Source organism: Hakea prostrata, chromosome 10 (genome assembly GCF_041222555.1).
Source record: "Hakea prostrata isolate BN-2017 chromosome 10, UWA_Hpros_2, whole genome shotgun sequence".
Taxonomy (NCBI): Eukaryota; Viridiplantae; Streptophyta; class Magnoliopsida; order Proteales; family Proteaceae; genus Hakea; species Hakea prostrata.
In genome coordinates, this window is record NC_142609.1 from 10,610,118 (window position 1) to 10,622,436 (window position 12,319).

Here is a 12,319-nt window from a genome sequence, read left to right on the forward strand (position 1 = left end):
AGGTTGAAAGATTCTATTGATTTACATACAACAATGATTCCAACACATGAAATTTAGTATTGATTTTGATACAACAATGGTTCTAAAATGTGAAATTTATTAGGAAATTTGAAAAAGAAAAAACAGTTTGTGTAATATTTGTACAATGGAATTCTTATTGGACAATTCATGGTATTCTTTGTATATGCATGAAACTAATAGTTTATTTCTACTGCAACCTCTGGCGGAGGTTACCAAGCAAATCATTTCTCTTCAGTAGAACCTCTGAGAAAATCTGATTTACCTCGTCTGTGACATCATCCAATTTCTTCCCCAATATCTCTACTCTTCTTCCTAATTCCTCTGCAACATCACGGCTCGGTTCTCCATTAGCAACTGCAACAAGCTGAGCAATCCCATTATTAACCTCTCTTACCTCAAACAGAACCCCCTTCGCCATCATCTCTTCACAGACACATGTATGCAAGTTCATCAATGAAGAATTAGGGAACCCATCAATTGTATTCTTGAGTTTCAGGCATGATTCAACATCACCAGAGAGACTTGATTCCACAACAGCACATACCCAACAGGCGACGACCTTCATGATTGCTATAGCTTGGCAGATAATCCATTCTTTCCCAGGTGAACTTTTTTCTTCCTCCACTTTGACTTCATTTGCTGCTTCTTCCCATTTCTTTTTGGAAACAACTGGTTGAATTGCTTTCAGATGTTCCATTGCGAGGCAAGGTGAATCCTCCAGAAGGGTCAAGGCATGGGAGAGAGACAAACGAGCATGACCCAGATGAGAAACAGAGGAGGTTATGGAGTTGAGGATATCAAGCAATTTTAAGCTGACTTTAAGATACTCATCAACAGAAAGAGCTTCCCATCTATCCATTGGATAGTCAAGATCCAATATGAGCTTCTCAAATGCATTGTTCATGTTGGGTAGAAGCCGCAAACATTGCAGAATCCATGATAAGGTCAGGATCTCCGATCCAGGTTCGGTAGATAACGACAACTGAATCAAGCTGGTTGAAAGCTCGGATTCAAATGCTGGTAGAGAAGCAGAAAACATTTCATGACATTCATCATCTTGGTGGGTGTGGTGATTATCCATTTTGGAGAATAGACTGTGCAGATGGGCCAAGAGAATCATGAGAAGAACAAAAAAGAAGTGAAGAATTAAGGATTTGAATTGGAGAAAACTGTTTATGGGGTTATGCTATTCTTATGTAGGGTTGGACTTTGGGAATTGCACTGGTGCCTCCATTGGGGTCCAAGGAAAACGAAAACTGGGAGAGAAAGATTAGAACATTCGAAGGCTTCAAACAGGCCAAGGTTTCTGGCGGCGGTCAATTGTGCTTATCCGCAACAAACACGTTTCCGCGTAGCACTGATGCCTATATTGATTTGCACGAAATGCTTCGAGGAAAAAACATGCGAGAATCAGATACGAAGTTTACTTAGTGCTTTTACGAAAATGACCTCGGTACATAAATGTATCGCGAGGTATTTAAACAGTGGTTAGCTTGCGCGTACCTTGATTACATCCTCATGGGAGAGCTTTGTCACCTGCAAGGGTCGAATCCATGATGTCTCTACTGAGAAGTACAGATCTTACCACTCTACCAACCCTGTATTAACAAATTTGTTTGTTTCCTCATTTGAGCATTTTCATGTGACTTTCCAACCTCGACGGGTGGTGTTTTCAAGATTCAACGATTTTGATCTTTCTACTCTTATGATCACAATCATTAAATTTGTTTTTGGGTAACCACATTTATTTGCCTTTACATTATTACTTACTTGAGAATACATCAATGTTCAAATGCGGGGACTCTGTATTATATATAGAGAGAGGAATACATTCCAAGATTCAAACTCGTGTAACGGCACTGGCTAATGAGAATGTATCTAGAGGTATTGCCTTGAAAGGGTATGGTGGTCATTTTACTCGTGAATGTGTACTGCCACATGGGAACACACTTGGCCAAAGGAGTTAATTTATCTTGCATTGTATGAGAATGAAGCATATCCATATAAGATGCCTAGTGAGCATCAACTTTGGCCTAGTGCTGTCCATCTGTACGTTGGGCTCCACCTAGTTGCAGTGTGCCCCACAGCTTTGTAATGCTAATGCCTTTGCTTTCCAGTTTCCTGTTGAATGAAATTATCTTTATCAAAAAAAAAAATAAACTAGTCAACTCAATAAGCTATAAATAACACGTTTTTTTAGTGAAATAACACGTTCTTGATGTTTCTTTTCAAAACATGTTTGCAAGTCTCTTGACTCTATTGAGATGTGAGTTTACATACAAGTTTCAAAGTTTGACTTTCATCAAGATTGTTATCTTTTTTGGTTTATCAATTTTTCAAATAATTAAATATGTGAAATAAATTAGTGAAATTTGTTCCCCCGAATTATGAAAAGATCTATAATTTTTGAATTTTTTAAATATCTATTCAAACTATTGAAACCATAAATGTTGAGGAAGTAATTCTTTTCCTTGTTCGAGGAAATTAATGAGAAATTTTTTTGATTAAATATATCTATATCATTCGTATCCTAATAGTCAAAAAAAAAAAAAAAAAAAAAGCAAAACAATGAAATATTTAATTAGTAAAAGGAAAGAATAAGTTAAGACATTTTTTTTTTAAAATTGTTCAAGTCAAGTAAGATATAAGACTTGAGCTTATGTTTTGAAAAGGGTTTGATGAAATAATATAATTTTTTTTTTGGTGAAAGTTGAAAAATAAGTATCTTTGTTTCTTGGAAAAGCAAAAGATATAGAATAAATTTTGGGTTATTAGAAGCGTCTAGGGTACTCTTGGCAATGCCGTTTGTGCTCTTTGGACACTTCTGGACCACATAATATAGGGGGCCCACGGGGTATTAGTGTGGATCCCGCACCCTTTTTTTTTTTTTTTAATCTCTAGTTTTCACCTGATTTTGTAGCTAAGAAGTGTAAGGGGAGCACGTACCGGTCAGGAATGATGATCCAGTCTCCTCTTGGTTTCAAAAAATTTATTTTATTTTTTATTTTTGGTAGAACGAAGAATTCATTTTAACTTTAAAAAAAATATAAAAAATATTGACCAAATGGAATATTTTTTTGGTCATTGGTTAAATAGCCCAAAATCTCGTCTAAGATAAAGCAGGAATTACTCAATATTAATTACCAAGTGATCTCTTCTTCACATTGCCAAAAGACCACCTTCATTGTGTAATATATGGGCCGAAGTTTGAATCATATCCAAGCCCAAGCCCAAGCCCAATAGTCGCATTTAAGGCTCAAGCCAATTCCTTATTTCAGTAAAACTTGGAAGCTAGAAATAATTGAAAATTCACTTCAAATATGAGAAGCCAAGTAGGGGGATCGGTTTGAGCTAGGGCAACAAAGAGGGATTGAATCAAGCTTTCCAAAATCTAATCTCATCTTTGAATGCGTTTATTTAAGCTTATTCTCAGCTTGACCTTGACTCAAGGTCTAAAATTTTTATCTCTGATCTTGAACCTTGACGGACCAAACGAAGCCTAGCTTATTGTCCCTAATTGGCCATGTTCCTAATCTTGGCCCCATTCAGCGTGATAAAAGAGAAACAATTGTTTGAACATAGTAGAAAATACACATACAGATAACATATTAATCGGAAAACAAAGTAACATTTGGACAACGATTCCTTTCTCGATCTCTTTGCAAGTTAAATTCATGTCAGTTGGAATCAGAGCAAAAAAATAAGGTTTGGTCCAAGATGGGTTGGGTAACATAAACACAAATCCTAGGCCCACCGGTATCGATGATTCAGGGCTAGATTATTTTGGCTTGACTTGTTCTCAAGACCAAAAGCTTGAGCCCAAGCCCTATTTGGACTGAGGATGGATCAGGCACTAGGGCCATATGCACCCCTAGTTCGAGCTGAAGTAACAACAATAGAGGTAACTTAATTGCAAAAGTTCTTATGAATGACATGATGGCCAAACACTTTTGAAAATGATTTTTAAGCTCATACATTCACATTCTCCCTATCACATGGGCTTGAACTCAAGCCCACACATTTGCCCAAGTGTGACTAAGCCCATAGTTAACCCAATAAGGAACCAAGAAAGTTTCATTTAGAGCCAAATTTTAGAGCCTGGGAAGGCTAGGACTGGTTTGAGCCATCAAGGCAAAGGAAGAAATAGGAGAGATGTGAAGAAAAATGAAAATTTTTTTTTTAATCCCAATTCAAGGCTTCAAGCATCCTTTTTTCTTCCCTTAATGAAAACTTTAACATCCTAATTCGTGGGGCCTAAGGTTGGCGTTTGGATATACCTGCCCGTTAGGGGAAAACAATGCGCTTTCTTGATGTTTTAAAATCACAAAGTAGAGGGTGGTGGGTCTAGGGCTGCTATGCGACCTTGGAAAGCTAGGCCAATAATTGTTGTTTGGTCTTCCTATTGGGAAGCGGACTCGTCTTGGTAGCCTGTCTCCTCTAGTGATCCTAGCTAGTCCAGTTTCAGCAATGAAGGCTTGCAGCAATCAAAGGGCCTTAGGAATCTACTGAAATTTCTAGTTTTGATTTTTCAATATTTACAGGTAGATCTTAGCACTATTGTATGATGAAGAAGCATCAGGAGAACACATTAATCTACTTTGACAGGAAGGTGATCCAGACTCTTAAGTTTGTATCAACTCAAAGTCTTGACTTCACCCATCCACTCAATTTTATGTTTTCCTTCTCAATTAGAAATAGAAATTTCAGTTTGAATCATAAACATAATTGCAAATTTAGCCCTACTTGATAAATTCAAGCTAGATGGTAACCCTTTTGGGTTTGAAGTATCAAACGAAGTAAATTTCAATCTTCCTTTGCAAAGAAGATGGACCACTTCAATCATGTTGAACTCTCAACACTCATACACACTTTAATCAGCTCTAAATGTTACTTATTTCGAGTCTTAATTGAAAACAATACTTAATTATTCTTCTAACAATGAATTAATGGTCCCTACAATATAGAAAATGAGCAGGTGAGGTGAGGTGAAATTTGTTTTATTGTTAACATTGAATAAAATTAAAATTCTTTGTCGTCATGCTTGTCTTAACTTAAGATAGAAAAACTATTTTGCACTCACGTATAAAACTATCTTTTCTTATGTTTGAAATTTGAATAAATCTCCACAAGATATTACGACCATTATTTGGCTCTACCATATAATAAAAAATTAGATATTGCAAATTTCATGTTGTTACATGACAAAGCGTGACGAGGTTTAAAAATAGACAAAATTATTTGAAGTCAATAAATGAAGTCCATTTCAAAACTAATATTTTAATTAAAAAATAATTTAGAGAAAATAAAACTAAACAGCTCACAACGACAGGTTGTACTTGAAAGAATTAAACTTGGAGAAGATAGTAATGAAGACAACTCCTTGGACACTTTTCATAATTTTTTTTTTTGAATATTTAAATAATTTTTGAATAAAAAAATAAGGTTAAACATTATTAAGAGTCAAATTAAGAAAGAAGTTTGAATTTTCTACTATCAATTCAGAAAAATCATCACACGCATGTTATTAATCAATATTTGAGTTGAATTTTTTTTTTAGAATAATTACTATTGTTCCCTTATGTTATAGCTTAATTACTAAAGGGGTCATGTTTTTTATGAAATTACTGTTGTCCCCTCCCTCAATTCTAATTGCATTAAGAGGTGTTATGGTTGATGTTTAAAGTCTATTTTTACCTTATAGAATTAAGAACCAAAATACAATATTAACCTAATTTAGAGAAAACTATACAAAATATTCATTTTGACACTTGTATTCTTATCATTTTGGTTTCGAAGAAAAAAAAAGGAAAGAAGAGGAGGAATCCTATCAGTAATGGAACATCAAAAAATTGATAATGTCAAATTAGAAAGTCAATAATAAAAACTAAAAGTTAACACCAAATTAGAACGCAAATATATAAAAACTGAAAAGTAAGGAGGTCTTTTTTTTTTATGTTTTTTAATTTTTTTTATATAATTATTATTAATCTTATACTTTGAATATCATTTTGGGTTTTGTCTAGGGAGAGGAAGGGATAGGTTTGACGCCTGAGAGTTGTTGAGAGGAAGAGGAAGGAAAACATTTTTTTTCCTGTCTCTTTATTTTGATTAGAGAAGAAAATCATTTAATTAGGGTTAATTCTTTCCTATTTACTAAATCTAGTAATGTAATTTAATATAAAGTAAAATAAGGAATATAAAATCTTAAGGTTATTTTGAATTTTTAAATAAATAAAAGATGCCACATCATCATTCAATTAACAAATTTAATGATAATGAGACATTGACAATTACAGGTAAAGTCTATGGTTGGATTAGTAACTTAAAAAAAAAGGGAAATGTAAAGTAATAATTAAGCTATAGTACAAGAGGATAATAATAATTATCCATTTTTTTGGGTTGAAAGAGTCGCATAATTTTTGTTTATTTAGATTTCATAAAGCAAGAATATAATTCAGGGTTTTATTATAAAGGATTAGATAAAAAAGACTATCACTTTGTTTATAATTGAAGAAGTTTAACAAGCCAATCACTCATGTTCAACTTCTTGTTTATCATGAAGGAAAGAATTGACTTCTTGGAATTATTACCCAAAAAAGAGCTTCTTAGCAAAGAACGAAATTTCATTCATTTCTTCCGGTTCGTTACCCAGCGAACCAGGTGATATGGCGAAATCTCGCCAATTTTTCGGCAAGATTTTGTTGCCCTTAAAAGCTTTATTCAAAAGCATTTGAAATGTCTCCAGTTTGAAAAGACATTCATAAATGTCTGCAATTTCCAGTTTCCACTTTAATGTAAAAGCAAAATATCAATGCATCAGTACAAGTATCTATGTAAGGTAAATGTAAAACTTGAAAAGGTAATAGAGATAATATAAAATATTCTACAAAGGTACAAAACATAATATCAATCCTCAATGTAAAAACAATAATAAATAATATTCAAATGAAAATCTCTGCCTTTTTAACCTTTCTCTCCCACCCTTCATCCTTCGTCCCTAACCTCTTGTTCTGCAAATGCTAAATATTTCTTCTCAAGAACAATAAGCTTTCTCTCTCTAGGAATATGCACAGATGGTTGCTGCGACCTTGCGAGCATGGTGACACCATCGGAGATCGCTACCGTGAGCGAAGTTCAGTGTTTATAGCCGATTTCGGTGATAAACGGCGAAAAATAGCAGAAAACGGCGAGATATCGCCGATCTTGTTTCGGTTTGCCAAGGGGCGAAATCACTGAATTTCTGCGAAATATTGCCGAAATTTGGCGAAAAATGGTTCCTTGCTTCTTAGTCCTAAAAGACCACAAATTCTTTTACCATCCTAAGAAAAAGATAAATATTTTTGGTAAGCACTCAAGAGGAAGCTCTATCTTTTTCTAACTTGTGTAGTACTTTAAGATTATCAATAGTGATGTGCACTACCTATCTATACTTTAATAAGAAAAAAAGCCCTAGAGAATGCAGATTTCAAAGTGCAATTCTAAATAAATCTCAATTATTCCCCAATAAAAGGAAAATAATAATAAACTTTTTTTATTAACTCAAATATTCAGATACACTCACATGGTTAACCCCCACAATTTATGTTATTGGAGATCTCATGCAATTTTTTTAGTAATTCAATCAAGATGTTGCATGTGGATGTTTAGTTTACTATGTATTTCCTTGAGTTTTCAAATTATTGTAACATTTTATAGAAGCTAATCTCTTTGTTGCAAAAAAATCAGGTATGGTCCAAAATGGCTCGAGTTTGACAAACACAAATTCTAAGACCACCTGTATCCATCGTTTAGGACCAAATTACTTTAGCTCTGACCTGTTCACCAGACCAAAAGCTTGAGTCCTATTCAGAATAAGAATGGGCCAGAGCACCAGAGCCAAACATGCACCCCCTAATTCAAGTAGAAAAAAGAAGAATAAAAATAACTTAAATGCAGCAAGTTCTTATGAATACATGGTGGGGTAACATTTGAAAAATGATTATTTTTAACTCATACATTCTCCTTGTCACATGGGCTTGAGTTCTTTTTTTTTGGTCAAACACTAAAATTTGTATTAATTGAATGTAGACAAACTAGGGGATCTGGATAATAACAAAGAAGTATCAACGATAAACAAAGGTGGAACATTCCACCAAGACTGAACCAAGGAGAACCTAGAAGCTCCTTAAGCAAGAAAGTTCGCAAACAAATTACCTTCCCTAGTAATATAATGGAAAAAAACATGTTGAAAATAGGAGTTTAGGTCAAACATTTGTTTCTTAGAGACCATAATAATAAAAATATCAGCTCAAATATAAATAGTTAACCCAATAAGGAAACAAGAAAGTTTCATTTAGGGCTGATAATGGAGTTAGGTTAAGGTCGGATTTTTTTAACCATAGTACCTTAACCCTAACCCTGACACCCTCACCCTAGTCTTGTTGGCCAAGTCAAGCTGTGAGCCAACTCAAACACCCACCCTTGATTTTTGAATTTGACCTTAGCTTTAGTCACAAGATAATAAAATAAATAATTCATAATTTCATATTGTTGTCTTATATTTACAAGAAAAAAAAAATCCTACTCGATCTCATTGATGAAAATTTTGAACCTACGCCACATTTGTTCAAGCTAAACAATCAACCCTAACCTAACCATGATCCTAATTTACGGTCAGAATATTCTCACTCTGACCTACCTTTGGAGCCAAATTGTTGAGCCTAGATCCTATCCAGGCTAAGGGAAGCCTAGCTAGGATAGGTTTGAGCCATCAAGGCAATGGAAAAAATAGGAGAGATATGAAGAAAAATGAAAATGAATTATCCCAATTCAAGCACCCTTTAACATTCTAATTTGCGGGCCTAAGTTTGGAGTTTGGATCACCTCCCGTCAAAGAAAAACAATTTGCTCCTCTGATGTTTTTAAACTACACAGTACAGGGTGCGGTCTATATAGAACCCATTGAAATTTTTACTTTTAGTTTTTCAATACTTACAAGTGAGTCCCACTTCTATGGTGTGATGGAGAAGTTTTAGGGGAGCACATTGTTCTCCCCTGATAAGGAGGTGATCCAGACTCCTAAGTTTACATAAATTCGAAGCCTTGACTTTGTCGATTCACTCTATTTTATGTTTTCATTCTTAGTTAGAATGAAAACTTCAGTCTGAATAATAAACGTAACTGCAAATTTAGGACCTACTTGATAAAGAGATTCAAACCTTTTGGGCTTTTAAGTATCAAACGAAGTAAATTTTCAATCTTCCTTTGCAAAGAAGATATACCACTTCAATCATATTCAACTCACAACACTTCTAACATAGACAAACTTTAATAACCTCTAAATGTAGCTTATTTTGAATTTTAATTATTCTTCTAACAATGAATTAATGGTCCCCTACTATATATGTAGCAGGCGAGGTGAGATTTGTTTATTTGTTAATATTGATTAAAATTATGGTTCTTTGCCATCATGGCTGTCTTAACTCTTAAGATAGAAAAACTCTTATCACTATTGTGCACTCTCGTATAAAACTATATTTTCTTGGGTTTGAATGAATCTCCACATGATATTACGATCATTATTTGACACTTCTATATAAAAAATTGGATATTGAAAATTTTATCTCGTTACATGACAAAGCATGATAGGTTGAAACTCAGACAAAATCATTTGAAGTTAACAAATTTAGAGAGATCTTGCATTTTAAAGTGAAAGTAGAGGAATTCAGATTCTCTCTACTCTGTCGGGTTGTCGTCCTGTCCTTTCACCCTCACAGTTTTCCTGACACAAGCATAACTGTATACTACTGGGCATGTCGCGTGTGTAGGTAGTAGGTGCATGAGAGAACGGGTTTCCCGTGTGGAGAAAATATAGACTCGAAAGTAAAAAAAAAACTGGATAATTCCATCATTTTCCCTTGTAGATCTATAGAATGTGATCTATATGTCTTAAGAGTTTCAAATCTCATCTAACCTATGAAGTCCATTTAAAATTTAATTTTTTAATTAAAAAGAAAAGCTATTTAGAGGAAATAAGACTCAACAACTCACAACTACAGGTTGTACTTGAAAGAATAAAACAAGGAGAAGACAGTAATGAAGACAACTTCTTGGACACTTTTCATAATTTTTTTTTTATTATTTAAACAAATTTTTTAAGGAAAAGATAAGGTTAAACATTATTAGGAGTCAAATTAAGAATAAGTAAGTTGGATTTTTCTAATATTAATCCAGACAAATCATCACATGCGTCTCCTTAATGATGATACATATGCAAATCCAATCAATATTTGAGTTGAATATTTCTTAAGAGTTAAAAGACAATATGAGAAAACCATATGAAATACTTATTTTACATTTGTATTCTTATCATTTTGGAATCTTCAAAGAAAAAGAAAGAAACGAAAAGAAGAAAAAAAAAACAACTGTTTTTTTTTTTTCACTCCCTTTGTTTTGATTTGGGAAGAAAATCATTTAATTAGGGTTAATTATTTTCATATTTACTAAGGATAGTAATGTAATTTAATATAAAAGTGAAATACGTAATATAAAACCTTAGGATTATTTTGAAAATTTTAAATAAATAAAAAATGCTAGATCATCATTCAATTTAGGAAGTTTAATGGCAAGAGAGATCAACAATTAACAAATTTAAGGTTGGATTAATAATTTCAAAAAAATATGAGAAATAAAGTAATAATTAAGTTATAATACAAGGAGACAACATAATTCTCCCTTTCTCTATTTTAGGTTGAAAGGGTTGCAATTTTTTTTTCTATGTAGATATCATAAATTCAGGAATATAATTGAGGATTTTATTAGAAAGATTAGGTAAAAAGGTTATCACTTTGTTTATTATTGAAGAAGTTTAACAAGCCTATCACTCTTGTTCAATTTCTTAATGTTTATGAAAAGAAAAAATTGACTTCTTGAAATTATTATATAAAAAAGAATTTCTTAATCCTAAAAAGTCACAATTTTTTTTATTATTTTTAAGAAAATGATAATAATAAATTTTTTTTTGGTGTTTGAGGTTCATCTGGAGCTTGTGCGCACCTCGATTACATCCTCGAGGGGAGCTTTGTAGTCTGCAAGGGTTGAACCCATGACCTATCTACTGAGAAGTATAGATCTTAATTACCACTCTACCAACCTGTATTGATAATAATTTTTTTTGTGAGCACTTGAGAGGGAGCTCTATCTTTTTACCTTTGACATCTAATTTTTTATTTAATTATTCTATTTAGCAAGACAAAATTATTATATTTATTTTTTTATTTATTAAATTAAAACTTAATTAATCCAACTCATTAGCCATCTCTACATGTTAACCTCACATGGCCTCTTTACACTACCTTGAATTTTGCTTGCCATAATAAAACCTCACATGGCATTACAACTAATTAAGGCTACGTTTGGAGGAAATAATTCGTCTTCTAGAATTCTTTTTTTTTAGAATTTCCTTGAGGTTTAGAAAATAGTCCACATTCATCTTCTTTATATATTTTATTTATTCAAATTTCTATAAAAAAATAGTTTTCAAAATGAAAAGATTCCCTTTAGATATCATGAGAGGATGGAACGTGAGCATAAACATCCAAACAGACCACAGTTTTATGAAATGTGAAACGAATATTTAAGCTGTCCAGCTCTAATTGTCTATTTGCATGATAAGCATATGTTGCCTTCAATGGCAAAATTGTAGTTTCAAGAATTTTTGAACAATGAATGCAGATGTGGTTTGAGTAACAACTGAAACTTCCAACATGTAAATTTTTGCCACGTGGATATTGATATCTGGGAAAAAGCTTGGGTCATGTTGTCAAGCTGAGATTTCGGCCGTTAGATTCGAAATCTCGACCGTTGAATTTCGACAGTCGATATCAAAATTTTGACCGAGATCTCAATCCAACCGCCTGAAATGCTTGGCTTAATGGTCATGCCTCGTTGTTATTGCGCATGACTCAAGCATGATCCTGAAATTTGACACTGAACCATAAAAATCTGTGGGTGGACCACTCCTAAACAAAACCAAACCACACATAGATCAACTCACTGATAAGACACAACTCAAAAGTGCGGAGCACAACATAACCGAAATGGACCCACACAACTAACCCTAGGACCCATAAGTATCATGGGATCAAACTACTTATTCCAATGAATGGATAACATTGTTACCATCAGATTGGTATCTGGTATTTTGATTCCGATCCAACGTTGCCCGAACCGGAAGTATCATACTGATCTCAAGTAGTGTAAAGCTTATGAATGAAACGGTTCATCTTTTTCCAGTGGCATTGCATGCGGGTTTGTAATG

General features: G+C 33.4%; 1 protein-coding gene across 1 annotated transcript; it reads right to left on the bottom strand.

Annotated features, from left to right (window-relative positions):
- Positions 1 to 208: 208 nt before the first annotated feature.
- LOC149001866 (protein BPS1, chloroplastic-like) lies at positions 209 to 1,102 on the bottom strand. Its single transcript, XM_089138597.1, has one exon. It carries the CDS (start codon positions 1,100 to 1,102, stop codon positions 209 to 211), a length of 894 nt encoding a protein of 297 aa, XP_088994723.1.
- Between the last annotated feature and the right edge of the window lie 11,217 nt (positions 1,103 to 12,319).

Coding starts and splice junctions, on each gene's coding strand:
- LOC149001866 (XM_089138597.1), bottom strand. CDS start 1,102: ATGGATAATCACCACACCCACCAAGATGATGAATGTCATGAAATGTTT.